The 14889-nt window shown below is 39.2% G+C and overlaps 1 protein-coding gene across 16 annotated transcripts in view; it reads left to right on the top strand.

Moving 5' to 3' along the window:
• dnm1b (dynamin 1b) overlaps positions 1-14889 on the top strand; it is a 77400-nt gene that overhangs the window by 31345 nt on the left and 31166 nt on the right. For 8 of the 16 annotated variants that reach the window (XR_001198067.4, XR_001198066.3, XM_020044589.2 and 5 more), the window contains exons 9-15: positions 437-504; positions 608-746; positions 3123-3209; positions 3452-3522; positions 3709-3766; positions 6536-6547; positions 8229-8342. Coding sequence is in view for 11 of the 16 variants with exons in the window: in XM_020044589.2 (XP_019900148.2) it covers positions 437-504; positions 608-746; positions 3123-3209; positions 3452-3522; positions 3709-3766; positions 6536-6547; positions 8229-8342 (549 nt within the window). In the remaining 5 variants the exon portion in view is untranslated. Of the gene's footprint in view, positions 1-436; positions 505-607; positions 747-3122; positions 3210-3451; positions 3523-3708; positions 3767-6469; positions 6548-6990; positions 7063-8228; positions 8343-9277; positions 11914-14889 lie in introns of those variants that run through there. The other 8 variants (XM_020044591.2, XM_020044588.2, XR_003782800.2 and 5 more) reach the window with 7 other exon arrangements.

Below are 14889 nucleotides of genomic sequence, written 5' to 3'. Positions count from 1 at the left end.
TTACTTTATTACCAATTAATTACTAATTTGCAAAACAGACTTAAATAAATGGTTAAATCTCATTAACTAGTCAATATATGCACAATAGTCAGTATTCACCTCCAGTAGACCATTTACAAATGCACTTGAAAATGCTTAATTTTCATCTAAGATTTATCATCTAGTTAGAGGTTAATAGTCAGTTTTAACCATTTTAATAATTATTTATAATGAGTTTACAAAACATCTGTCATAATTTAAAGTCTTAAGCTGTTTCCAGATGTTACCTTACAACAAATGTCACCATATGTTTTATTAGACAGACATGATACAGCGGGATACTATAGAATAGGTAATATTTGTGGATGTGACCCTGATTTCTGCCAGGCTAAGTGTTTAAGGGGCATATAAGCAGTTTTTCTGAAAAAAAATTGTTGCATTATGTCTGTGTTTCTAGATGGAGTTTGACGAAAAAACACTTCGCAAAGAAATCAGTTACGCCATCAAGAACATTCACGGCATCAGGCAGGTGTCTCAGTCATTACCTCTGTGTGTCCGATTGTGTCAGCAACTTTGTAACTGAGCTCATTTTGGTGTTTTCTCACTCCACTTTGTTCTTCATGACCAGGACTGGACTGTTCACCCCAGACATGGCTTTTGAGACCATTGTAAAGAGGCAAATAGCTAAGATCAAGGAGCCTTGTCAAAAGTGTGTGGACATGGTTATCTCTGAGCTTGTCAACACTGTCAGGCAGTGCACCAAGAAGGTAAACAAACAAAACCTGCACCCCTTACTAATCAAGAGAATGCTAAATAAAAAATGGATGCTAGAGGCTGTTCTAACCTATTCCCTTTTGCAGCGTTGATGGTGTCAGATTCCGTAAAACAATAACAGGGCTACTTAAGTACTATTTGAGAAAGCCAGCTCAGTTTGTTTCATGTAGCTTAGCTGTTAATGTAGCACTTGGTTGTCATCAATCTCCACTTCGCCAACCCGTACCATCTCCAAGTGTTCATCTCACTCACGAGGCCCGCCTGTCAAGATTGTTAATAGAAAGCCTGTGTTACTGAAAACTAGGGTGGATGGTAAAGAAACCCATAACAAAGCTTGCACATTATAATAGAGGAAATGTACAATGAGAACAAACCACATGGGTTGTGTATGCCCAAGTGCAACTTGCTAAAAGGCAGGCAGGCTCGCGGTGGGGGACAGGCAGTGTTCGTTGTCGGGCGGTCAGATGGTCGAAGGTACAGGGGTAGCAGGCAGGCTCGTGGTGGGGGACAGGCAGTGTTCGTTGTCGGGCGGTCAGATGGTCGAAGGTACAGGGGTAGCAGGCAGGCTCGTAATCTGGAAAACTGGCAAAGGTTGCAACCGGGGAAGAGAATGACAGGTAGAGTGGGTAATATAACCAAGCGTGCCGCACAAGCCCTGAAAAGTGAAGCCAAAACGTCTCGATTGCCCCCTGGTGAGTGGTCCCAGTATAGGTCATAAACCACGCCCTCCCCATGTTATTCAATGGGACGCGAGACCAACTAAACAATTAAATTACCCTTCAAATATATTTTTTCCGAAGCTGGTTTCTGTCATTTACTGTAGTTTGTATAATGTAAATTCAAGAGTTTGTTTTTAAAATAAGTTTGTTTTTAGTTCGTTATTTAATGCTCTAAAAACGGTGGTGTGACGTCGTGATTCACAGCTGTGATTGACAGCTATCTGAGCCGAGGAGCCACTGAATCTTCGGAGGACTGAGGAGATTGGAACTTTACATTTAATCTCTAAATTTCTATAATTAATATAATTTCACACGGACATAATGGGTTGTTCTGCAATACATTGTGCTAACCGATCTGGCATTTCCAATCGATCTTTGAATTTTTTTCGGTAAGTTAAATTTATAAGCTATTTAATTAGTAAATAAATGTAAAAGACAACAATTAGTAAACAATTAGCTAAAAGACAACAAGCCTCGTTAATAGCCATGTTAATAGCTAGCAGGTGATCGTTAGCTAGAAGTTACCAATTATTTTTGTATTAGGCCTATTCTAAATTAAGGTTAAACATGATGTAAGTTAGGCTATAACATATCGTCTAGGTTTAACAAGCAAAGGTTGTACTGTACTTGGACTTGCGATTGATTACGGTATGCGCATTCTGCGAGGGAGATTGAGGGCGGGGCACAGGGGTGGGGCCGTTGATTTCGCGGCTTTACGGCTTTACTTCCTTCTTGCTACTGCGCATAACTACTGCGCAGAACTGGTCCCAAGATCGCTATCTGCGCAGACGCAAGTCCAAGATGTCAGCACCGTATCAGGACACTGGTGGCTTCATTTTTCACCAATGGAAAAGAGCGAAAGGGCGTCGTCCATTATATATACAGTCTATGAATATAACACAGAATGCTGAAAACGACTGTACAAGACGATCTGGCAACTGCCAAACAGAGAACAGGGTCTAAGTACACAGGGCTAATGGGGAACCGGGAACACCTGGTGAGGGGCGGGGAAAAGACAACAGGTGAAACACATCAGAGTGTGACACTTTTCCCAGGTACAAACAAACAGCATGGGTTAAACAGGGACTAAACAGCAAACAAGTGACTAGACAACAGCAAACAAGACACCACAGCCATACATACTCACTTGGAACAGGTATGAATAAACAAAGGAATGAATGTAGTGTCTGTCTATCAAGAAGGTATGTTCCAAGAGTTTGTGTCTTTATACATGTTAGCAAGCAAAAACAGTCTGAGAGAGAAACAACTCACTGGGTTTTTAAACCACGGGATGTGTGATGTGATTAGGTAACTGAAAACAGGAACAGGCGGTGCAATAAGGATGAGTCTCCACTGATTGGTCCACTTCGACAAACTTAAGATTAACTCATGACTGACAGGTGTGACACACCAACGACAACAATCAGGAACATGAGGGCCACTTGTGATTGGGGCAGAAGGAGGGGAAAAACACATACAGGATACCTGCATGCATAACTGTGTGTGTGTGTGTGTGTGTGTGTGTGTCTCTGTCTGTCTGTCTGTCTGTCTGTCTGTCTGTGTGTCTGTCTGTCTGTCTGTCTGTCTGTCTGTCTGTGTGTCTGTGTGTCTGTGTGTCTGTGTGTCTGTGTGTGTGTGTGTGTCCACCAGTTGGCTCAGTACCCGTTGCTGCGGGAGGAGTTGGAGAGGATTGTAACCCAGCACATCCGCAACCGTGAGAGCCTCACAAAGGACCAGGTGACACAACTGACATCAACAATTATGTTACCCTACAACCAATAATGTTTCCTTAAATAGAACAACACTTTTGACAAAGGCGTCTAGGATCATTCAGGACACATGCTTTGTCTATCTGCCATTTATTGATATTATAGATATATGGTACATACATTATGTATTAATGGTTCTCAAGCCACCAGTATAATGACATGGTAGGATGTATTTCCATTGTGGTGTTTAAACTTTGTTATCATTGCTAGGTGATGCTGTTGATTGATATTGAGTTAGCCTACATGAACACCAACCATGAGGACTTCATTGGGTTTGCCAAGTGAGAAACTTTCCTGTCTCCAAAATAAAGTGAACAGCCCAAGGGATTGGTGGATATCCGAGATTAGGAACTAGGAACTTGGGGTTGTTTTGCTTACTTTAGTTCTGGGTTAAACAAAAACTATTGCATAATTCATCAGAGTTTAATTAAGTCCTGTGTGTTTCATTATGTTTGTCTTTTTCACAGTGCCCAACAAAGGACCAGCAGTCAGATTAGCAAGAAGAAGGCTGTTGGGCCTGCCCAGGTACATATTACGGACAAAGTACACACACACACACACACACAAACATATCCAGACCTATGCATCCAGACTGAGTCATACTGTACAGTAAATTATATCCTAAGTGGACTCTGGCTAAACAGGTATGGATGATCGGTATCTGGACTTCATGGTCGTATTGTCTTTGTCCATAGAATTAGTAAATGGTTATTCTCGAGTTATTGATTACAACCATGCTATTTTATATGTAAGTGTATATATATGCACAGTACAGCATAAATTATAGACAAACGTTTGAACAAATGTACCCATTCACAACCATGTTGTTTTCCAATTGAGATTCTATTTCAATGTGCTCAATGTATTTTCTTATTACAGTTGCAGTTAGGGTTAGGTTTAGAATAATGGTTATATTTGGTTATAATAATGGTTAACAAATCTCACACGTATCACACTGCAGGCTCCCAAATGCTATCTAATTAACAAATTACAAGTTATCCTACCCCTGGTTAGCCACTATTGGCTTAAAATCTAAAACAAAATTTGTTTTTGACAAATAATTTTTCACCATGTTGCTTGCCCTGTCTGTGGTGCAGGCATTTGATCATGAGGTGATTGGAGCCATTGGGCTTGCCTGCACACTAACCATAACATTACCTCTGTGCCAAAACTGTACTTGCTACACCGCTAACGTAAACAGAATTTCAACATAACTTTTTCCACCTTTAATGTGACCTATAACGTGAGCAATTCAATTGACAAACAAACTGAAATAAAAAAACAACCTAATTGCATAAGTGTGCACACCCTTAAACTAATTCTTTGTTGAAGCACCTTTTGATTTTATTAAAACCCAGACTCTTAACCTGAGGGGAGGGAGAGACTGAGGAGTTACAATAGTCTTTTTGGGTAGGAGTCTATTAGCATGGCACATCTTGATGTGGCAATATTTGCCCACTCTTTTTTGCAAATGTGCTCCAAATCTGTCAGATTGTGAGGACGTCTCCTTTGCACAGGACTCCTGTCCACCCTGACTAAGGCCCCGGTTCCAGCTGAAGAAAAACAGCCCCAAAGCATGATGCTGCCACCACCATGCTTTACTGTGGGTATGGTGTTCTTCGGGTGATGTGCAGTGTTGTTTTTGTGCCAAACATTGCTTTTGGAATTATGGCCAAAAAGTTCAACCTTGGTTTCATCAGACCATAACATATTTTCCCACGTGCTTTTGGGGGACTTGATGTTTGTTTTTGCAAACTTCATCCGGGCTAGGATGTTTTTCTTTGTAAGAAAAGGCTTACGTCTTGCCACCCTACCCCATAGCCCATTCATATGAAGTATACAGGAGATTGTGGTCACATGTAGCACACAGCCAGTACTTGCCAGAAATTCCTGCAGTTCCTTTAATGTTGCTGTAGGCCTCTTGGAAGCCTCCCTGACCCGTTCTCTTCTCATCTTTTCATCAATTTTGTAGGGACGTCCAGTTCTTGGTAACATCTTTGTTGTGCCATATTTTCTCCACTTGATGATGACTGTATTCACTGTGTTCCATGGTATATCTAATGCTTTGGAAATTATTTTGTACCCATCTCCTGACTGATATCTTTCAACAAAGAGATCCCTCTGATGCTTTGGAAGCTCTCTGCGGACCATGGCTTTTGCTATGAGATGCAACTATGAAAATGTCAGGAAAATCCCACTAGAACAGCTGAGCACTTTAAATGATGGCAGGTGTGTAATGACTTCTATTTAACATGAGTTTGAATGTGATTGGTTAATTCTGAACACAGCCACATCCCCAGTTATAAGAGAGTGTGCACACTTGTGCAACCAGGTTATTGTAAGGTTTTTATTTAAAAATGTTCCCCCTCAAAGATTTCTGGTTATTTTTCAATTTAATTGTTCACATTATAGGTCACATTTGAAGTGTAAAAAGTTCTAACAATGATTATCTTTGTCTCATTCACAAAACCCTGGCATTTTAACAGTGGTGTGTAGAAATTTTGTATCCAGTGTACGTGCGCACACCCACGTAAATGCCCACACGGAAAACTCATGCAAAACATATATGCACATATATGTAGAAGATTCATAATAATAATACATTTACATTTTAGGCATCTTTCTAAGTACCCAAGGTCACCATACAAGAAACAAATCACAGTAAAGATAAAAACAAACAGAACAATGCTAAAAGTAGAATGATGATGAACATTGCTGATGAAAAGTGATTATGTTAGATATGCCAGGGTGAAAAGATTTCAGACGGATTATGAAAATGGAAAATGAGTTGATGTTACGGATGTCTGCTGGTAGGGAATTAGAGGCGAGGGGCAGAGCGGCTGAAGGCTCTAAACCCCATAGTGGTCAAACGGGCAGGAGGTACAGTGAGGTGAAGACCTGAGAGTACAGGTGGGTATGTTGATATAAAGGAGGTCAGTGAGGTACAGAGGAGCGAGGTTGTAAATGGTCTTGAAGGTGAGGAGCAGAATCTTAAAATCAATGCAGTATTTTACTGGGATCCAATAAACTGCTGAAGAACAAATATTGTGCTGTTCTTTCAAAAAGGACCTGGGGAAAATTTGCATAGGAGAGAAGATGAATAACATGAACTAGACCTTTGCTTTAGAGTAGCTATAGAAAGGCTATTGGGAATCTCCAAATAAAGTGCTAACATTTGTCATCTGTATTTATTTATATTCCAATCTATGTGGTTCTTTGCCTTTTCAGCCATCTAATGATCTCTCTTAAAACCTCTCCTCTGCTTTCCTACTGTTCCTATGGCAACTGCTACAGGATGAGATATCAGTAAGTATGTAAAATATCGACAGGAGTTGAAAGTTTAGTCCATAATGTTACTTTATTGTTGGCTAGCTGGCCCAAATGAAGCAAAATGACATGCGCAATTCTGCCACATAACTGCATGTTAACTCAGATATTCAATGAGAGTATTGTAAGGTGACATTGATTTTGTGTTGGGAAATATCAGTAAGAATTGTTGTTGTAATATATTGCAAATATGTTGTTGTTGAGGTAGTTCAGTTTGTTTGGACAACGCAATGTCAAAATAGTGCCAAAGATTCTCAATGGGACTGAAACCAGGACTGTACTGTTGTAGGACATGCACCTTTTGTTCTGAAGGATGAATTCCATTCCATGCTTTAGTTTTTTTTGTTGTTGGATGAAACCAGGATATCTTGCAGTATTTCCTAATATTTTATTCTATCCATTCTTCCTCCGATTTTAACTAGATGCCCTTGAAGCATCCCCACAGAATAATGCTGCCACCGCCCTACTTCACTAAATGGATGGTGTGAGTTGAGGTTTGCAGTGTTAGGTTTGCACCATACATTGTGCTTTGGCGAAAAAGCGGGTCACAAAACATTTTCCAACGTCACAGCTGGGTCACTCTAATGTCTACAGATAACCTCCTGATTATTGATCCAACTGTGCCCACTGGGATATCCAAATATCTACATGTGGATAATATAGTGCTGGCCAGTAGTGTTGGCACCTTTGACTTTGTTCAAATAGCCTTCATAATATGACATTTTGACCAAAGTATTCTGTGTCCACAATTCTTCACTTCACTTAATATTCACAAACATATATATTCTTTAAAATCTGAAAATAAACAGAATATTTTTGAAAGGTAGGGCTGCTGTTTTCACATCCCTCTATAGGTTTCTGTCAGATTTAGATATGGACCATTTCAGAACAGTCTAGTGTTTTGTCTTGAACAATTCCTGGCCGCTTTTTGAAGTGTTTGGGGTCATTTTCCATGAGATGAAACTTTACGACATTGTGATTGACATTACCTTGGTATTCTCCTGACTTCATGATTCCATGTATTACGTCTAGAAGGTATGATCTTTTAGAGGTCCAGGCCATCTTAGTATTTCATTGTAGAGTATGCTAAGATTTCGTAATTCATCTAGATGTTTTCTTCTTGTTCATTGTGAACAAAATAAATCTATATGCGGATAACAAAATATTTTTACATTTAAAAAACATTTTTCTAGAACAAATTGTGCATTTCCTTCAGATTCACTGACTGAACAATGATTCTTCAACTGTTTTATTTTTACCCAGAAACTGTGACAGGAACTTTAAGGTTTCACAGGTGGATGTCAAGGTTTTAGGTAACTGTGATGTTACTGTGTTACGTCAAGGACACAACCCAATTAAAATGGTTGAGTACTTATGCAACAATATATTTTTGTATAAAGATTATTCTTGAATTATAATTGTTTCTTACTCACTTCTGATGGTTTTTAGTGATATAATTTAAAGGTGATATGAATATTACATTTAAAGGTGATATGAATATTAAGCAGAAAGCCTGCATTCATTTTCCATTATACATTTTTATTTTATTTTGAAATCGCTAATGTGTTGAGAGTGTGTTCAGGACCTAAGATAACAAAGAACATAAAGAACAAAAAGTGTAACAGGAGGTTTCTCCTGCATTTTATTTCCTGTTCTTTAGGTTATCAGGAAAGGCTGGCTGACCATCAACAACATTGGTATCATGAAAGGAGGGGCCAAGGAGTACTGGTTCGTCCTCACCGCTGAGACCCTGTCCTGGTACAAGGATGATGAAGTGAGTCCTATATTTATGCAGCTATGGTGACTGGCCCACCCCAAAAGAGGTTTATATAGGCACACACAAATACACATACATGGTGCCTCAAATGACATCCTAGTGCATTACTTACCAAGTCAAAAACAGATGTAAATTAGCCCTAGTCCAAAGTTGTGCACTATATAGGGAATACTACTCTGCGGTACACACAACTTGTGCTCCCTATTGTTCATTTGAAAAGACTGTCAGAGCGGAACATATGATTTGTATCCAAATGTATGTCCGAGTTCTTTCTCTCTCTCAAACACATGTACACACATGCACACACCCACACACACCCTTAGAACCTTTCCTCCCCAGCTCGATGCTAATAATAAGCTAGCCTTAATCTAGCCAGGCATTGGTGAGGAATTGCGGTTAAGAGGCATCTGTTTCCCATTACCATAAATACCAGACCCAGAATCTAGAAACCCAACACCGCCCAAACTCTCACTAGAGTAAAAAAAAAAAAGGGCTGATATGCTTACCAAAGCTCCATCCAAATGCAAAGCCAACACAATCCACACAATGTACATGCATGTGTGTGAGAGAGACAGGATGACAGTGAAATAGCACCTATGTCTGGGTAATCAGAAATGTGTCTGAGCTGGATATAACTTTTGTATCTGTCACTGTGTGCTCTGTTTTGAATTAATGATGTCCAAGCTTGACTGTTTTTATTTTTTTATTTATTTATAAGTAATCTCATCCATATAACTAAATCTTCTTCAAATATTGTCAACCCAAAAAACAAAATAGATTCCAGGATAATTTGTCTCAATTATGTCAGGCTTTATTTTCTGCTTCACATTGTTGAATGCACTTTATTTAACATGTACACATTCGCAAATTTCAGTTTTCCATTTTCCACATTGACAAAGAGGGGGTTTTGTGTCTTGCGCTCCCCCACATAGCCTAACCAATGTGCAGACTACTGTACACCTGGAACACCCTGAACAGGTAGTCTGAACACTGGGCAGGCGAAGCGGGTCACTGGTCCTGTCCAAATCCTGAGGTGAGACATCAAGACTTACACGCAACGTTTTTATAAGGAGCATTGAAATACAAAGATAAAGACAATAATTATATGTACATATATTTATTTTATACCGACTTCTCTAGAGCAGTGTTTGTCATCCTCCGACCCAGGGCCATGGGTCTTAGATCAAAAGTCTCTGTGAACAAGTACATTATCTTCCATTCTAATGTTTTACACACACATTTCAAGATTTTTGTTTGTGGACTCACTGATAGGTCCCGTGAAATTTCATTCTTGCCCTTAATTCCCCTTTTGTGTCATTTTGGTTATTCCCATGAGTCTATGTTAAATATAGAAAGGAAACAACTACCTTGAAATATTCCTTTTGCTGTATAAACCGGATTTCCAAAGATTTCCAAAAGTCCTTTAATTTTGCTTTCTCAACACAGGCTCAAGTTGTGATTCCCAGAAGTAGTGTGTGTTGTGTGTGTGTGTGTTGGGTGGGTGGGAAGTCCTCCGCTGAGGATCTGTGGTCCTGGGAGCCAAAATGAAGTATTGAACCTTTACTTCAAGTATTTATCCCTCACTCACAGGCTCCAATGGATATTGATCATGAGTGTTCATGGTGGAAAAAGAGATTAAAAACAAATTAAGTTAAATCTTTCATGCAATCGAAGTTTACACTTTACTTATATATATACACAACTGAGGTAAATTTCTAAAAATGCATGCTACAATAGTCTTACTTATGATAGGAAGTCATCAGGCATCTCCTCCCTACGGCAGAAATGAAGTTTTGCAGGATTGACGTGGCAGACTTCTGTTCACATTTCCGCAGAAAAAGACGGAGAGAGGGAGAGGCAAAGAGAGAGGGACAGAAGAGGTGGGGCTTTCCTTTTTTTAGTCTTTCTTTGATTTTATGTGGCGGTGGGGGGGGTCCTCCTCCCTCAACATTTTCTCAGCCAGAAAGTCGCGGGTCAAAGGTCGACAGGAAATGAGGTAGAGTGAGTTGACCCCATGTATGTATGCATGTCAGTGAGGTGTTGAGATACTGCAGGGGGAGGGGAGGAATAATTGTGTGTGTGTGTGTGTGCAGCGCGTGGTTGACTTGAGAGCCTCTGACGCTGGTACAGGAATGCAAAAGTTTCTTGGCATGGAAGGTGGACTTGAAATAACTCCAGATGTGCGGCCTTGTGGCCTCCTGCCTCTTGCTCTGGTGTTTTCCTTCAGATCCTGATTTCCTCTGCTGGAATAAAGAGGCCTTTATGCTGGCCCAGGATCCCTACCATTCATAGAGTGAGAAAAATAGAAAGAAAGATGAGGGAGTTCAGTCAGAGGTGTGGAGGGGGGCAAAGGGGACACTGAGTCCACCTCTACCAAAATCAGCACCATAAGTTTCCTTCCTGACCAGGTCTGTTTGTTCTCCAATCTAGGAGCTGTGTGGTGAAGCTTAGCAGAGATGTTGTCTATATGAGTTTTCGTGTGTGTGTGCCATAGTTTGGGGATGATTGAAGAAAGCATAAAATGGTTTCCTCTCCAGGTCACTCATATCACCTAATGTAAGACCTTTCCCAACAGCCACCCATGCATTCTTAATATAAGATATTATACGGTGTACGTATCTGTAGTCCTTTTTTCATCTATAATTTTGCGCTGGCATACATTTTTTGCCTATGTCTTAATTATGAGCCTTTCCCAGGTTGGGAACAATGGACTATTACTACAGATTCTTTATCTTATTTTGATTTTCCTGCTGTCCTGTACAGCAAGAAATTTACAGTTGTAGTGTAATCAGGGTTTGGAAAAAGTTCAAAGAAAAATGTCAGACTTCATTTGCACTAACTAGATCTGAAATCAAATTGTATAAACCCCAAGAAAAATGACAATTAATGTGTATGCCTTAGATAATCCAGTGGTCTAATCTGCTGCCTCCAAATCATGTACTACAGCAACAACAAAAAAATCTCTCCTCTATCTTTCCACACTGTTTCTATCTAATAAAGCATGAAAATGGCAGACGTACACAGTATCTTAAAAAGAATTACCATTAATTATAATCCATATAACATTTCACATTTCCTGTGGCTTTACGATTGTGTATGAAAGGACTTGCTGTGTGAAATTAGCGGGATCTGAACATTGCAAGTTTAGAGAGCGCAAAGCTACTGTTAGTGGTAGTGTAGCAAGGTGGTCAGAGAGAATGGTCCTGGTTGAGATGGAGTGGGAGGGCCATGGGTCCCCGACAGTTTGCCTGAGCCGTGCCCTGTGAGTCCCTGGAACTAGGAAAAACAAGAGCTAGTGGCAGCAATGGACAGCGTTTTCATGGGGGCTGACTCCATTTTATTTATTTTTTTACTGATTTGTGGCCAGAGAAACACTGAGGGGAATGGGAGGGCAAGACACCAACAACTTTTTACAAGAACACTTTGACTGCTTGACTCTAGAGCCATAGTAGTGTTCTCAGGCAAAACTGCTGGATGCAAGTCAGCCACCACTATGCCCAGAGAGAGGTTAAAACTGATGAATAGTCTTTTTATTTGCCTTAATTACAAATTTAGTATTGCCATTTGTACTGCATTGGCCTTCATTGCACATCTACACATACCACTTGTAATATACTTAATAATTGTAAATACATGTTCTGCCCTCTATTTGCACTTCTGATTAGATGCTTACTGCATTTTGTTGTGCTGTACTTGCATTGTTCGATGACAATAAAGTTCAATCTAATCTAAACAAATCTAATGGAAGCGTTGCACAGAATATTCCGCCTGAAAATGAGCATTGGGCTATATTTTGCTATATATATATATTACATGGTACATGTAAGGGGTTCGCTTTTTTAAGTTTTGAATTAATTTGAATGGGGGAAAAAATAATATATCAAGAGTAGAGTTGAAAATATGCCATTGGTAGGCAGCCAAAGCACAGTTCCAGTGAAAGAAGTTGAAGTATTGCTGCCAGATGTGGCAAGATATTCTTTGATACAACCCTAGTCACCTCGCCACTTATCAGACTTCTGATATTTCGACTAGAAGAGAAGCAGAATGGGATTGAAATGGATTCTGTTGTGATGTTAAGAAATTATTATTCACAAAATCTCCAAAAATGTGAAAAGGAAAATACAATTTTAAATTGATAATTAAAATATATTAGTTGATTTTACATTACAGGCTTATTCTAAAATGAATGTTTGGAGGAATGGTCTCGACTCCCTCCCACCTCATCAACAATTATTGGAGACCACTCAGAGCTTTTATCATGGCAAGGGAAGGGTGCATAAAGTACTAAATGCTGTGGAGCCAATTATTGCCATGTTTTAAAATAATGATTTCTTGATTTTCTTTGAACAATTTTCAGTCAAATAAATTTAAACTTTCATATGATTGTTTGGTGTAAGATCAAGCTGATAAAGATCAATTATATGTGTTTCCACTGCCTTTCTTATTCATACAGTGTTTTCCTATGATTCTGGAGGTCACTGTATGTAAGTTGTTCAGGATAAGAATGTCAACTAAATGACTAAAATGGAAGTAAAGTTGTTAAAATATTGTATGTGAAATTCTTTAAGTATTCACCGGTTTTGTTTAGGCAGTTTGTAAAGGTGTAAAAAATGGTTTAAGAAATAAAGTTACCTGGACTCACTCTATAAAATAATAGTGGTTGACATTATTTTCAAATGACTACCCTTTCCTCTCTCCCCAGTGCATACATCTGTAAGGTTTCCTTAGGGACGTTTTACATTTTAGCACAGATTTTTCTACAAAGACCAGGAAGACACCTAATAGAAGGGCGGTGATGGATGACAATAACAAGTCAGGCAAAAACTCTTTAAGCATAGTCACATTTATAATTATACTGTGGATAATGTATTAATAATGTAACCATTCAGACATATCAAAGATAGTCATGCGTTAGAACTAAGCTACAGGACAGGATGAACACTGCTCCAGTACTATGGGGCCATTGGGGCCATCTTTAATACCTACAGGCGGTCACTACAATGCTATTTATAGTGATTAAAAGCATTGTAGTTACCACAATAATGACCTAAAACTATTGTGAAAAGAATAATAGAAATATACAGCTCTGGAAAAAATTATGAGACCACTGCACCTTTTTCTTTCCTTTCCAAAAAAGTTGAAAAGGAAAGTATTGAGTGTGGAACAGAAGCGTTCAATTTGAAGTGGTCTCTTAATGTTAAACCTTCTGTTCCTCACTCAAAACCTTCCTTTTAGACTTTTTGGAAAGGAAAGAAAAAGGTGCAGTGGTCAAAAATTTTTCCGGAGCTGTATATACAATAAGTTACTTAATTATTACTTAATTATTTTCTTAATATTTTTTTTTCTTATACCACAAAAACATTTAAGACAAACATGAGAATGGAATACAAAGGAATACAATATATATTTAAATATATACTTTAAGGCATTTGTTTTATTGACCAAGACAATGGGGAAAGATAGAAAAAATATAGAGGATGTTTTTACTGAAAGAGAATGTGCTGCAGCAGTAGAGATATACTTTTGCCAGCAGCTTATTCCACTGGCCCACTCTAGGCTAAACTTATTGTGAAGAGCTGCAAAGTGCTACGTTTAGGATAAATCCACTTAGTAACTGCCTTTTCAATCATGGTAGAGGAGGGAGGGACCATGGTGGCAGTTTGCCATCGGCAAAGACTGAGGTCTCCATGATAAAAACAAATGGGATGAAAATCTCAAAATCCTAGAGGAAAGCCTGTGTTAGTCTGTTTTAAAGTAAAATAGGACAGGAAGTTATCTTTTAGCATGACAATAATCAACAGCACAATGGCAAATGCACACTGAAGTTGCTTACCAAGAATGCAGTGAATGTTGCTGAGGGGCCAAGTTATAGTTGTCAGTTAATTTGGATTGAAAGTCTTTCTAAAGACTTGACATTGCTGTCTATCGTGGGTAGATAAATAACTTAAGATGTGTAACTGTTAAAGTACTTTGTTCCTTCTTTTCACTTGAGTTGATATCAAAATATCAAAGTATCCACCCAGAAAATTGCTAAAATATCACAAAAGTAATGTTTACCCCATGTGGTAAACAGACTCTTTAGACTATTACACACAGATCATATGTCACGTGCTGGAGTGTGGAAGGACACAGGCGCAGAGTCGAAATAACAGGGGTAATCCATGTTTAATGAAAACAAAAAAAGGCTAAAACAAACAGCAGCCGCAACCAGTGACGTGTGCTAACTGATACACAGGAAAACCAAAATGAACCACACAGCATGGCAAAATCAAAGAACTTAAATAGGGTCCCCAATTGGAGGCAATGACCAACACCTGCCTCCAATTGTGGAGACCAAAAAGGATTGGAGGTGGCTAGATGAGCCACCTCCTGTCCTGTCCTGGCTATGCCCCGAGCCCTGCGCAGAGATGGCTAGGGGCATAGCCAGGACGTGACATCATAGGCTTGGGATTAAATGTAAACATGGTTATAAAGTGCCTTGAAACATTTTTCAGGCCTGTGACCAATTTTCTCATATTACTGAATTAATACCTACTGCGTGCAA

The sequence above is a fragment of the Esox lucius genome, chromosome 13 (assembly GCF_011004845.1).
Source record: "Esox lucius isolate fEsoLuc1 chromosome 13, fEsoLuc1.pri, whole genome shotgun sequence".
In the NCBI taxonomy this organism is placed as follows: Eukaryota; Metazoa; Chordata; class Actinopteri; order Esociformes; family Esocidae; genus Esox; species Esox lucius.
Note: the sequence above shows the minus strand (reverse complement) of the source record. Positions and strands in the feature narration are given on the sequence as shown.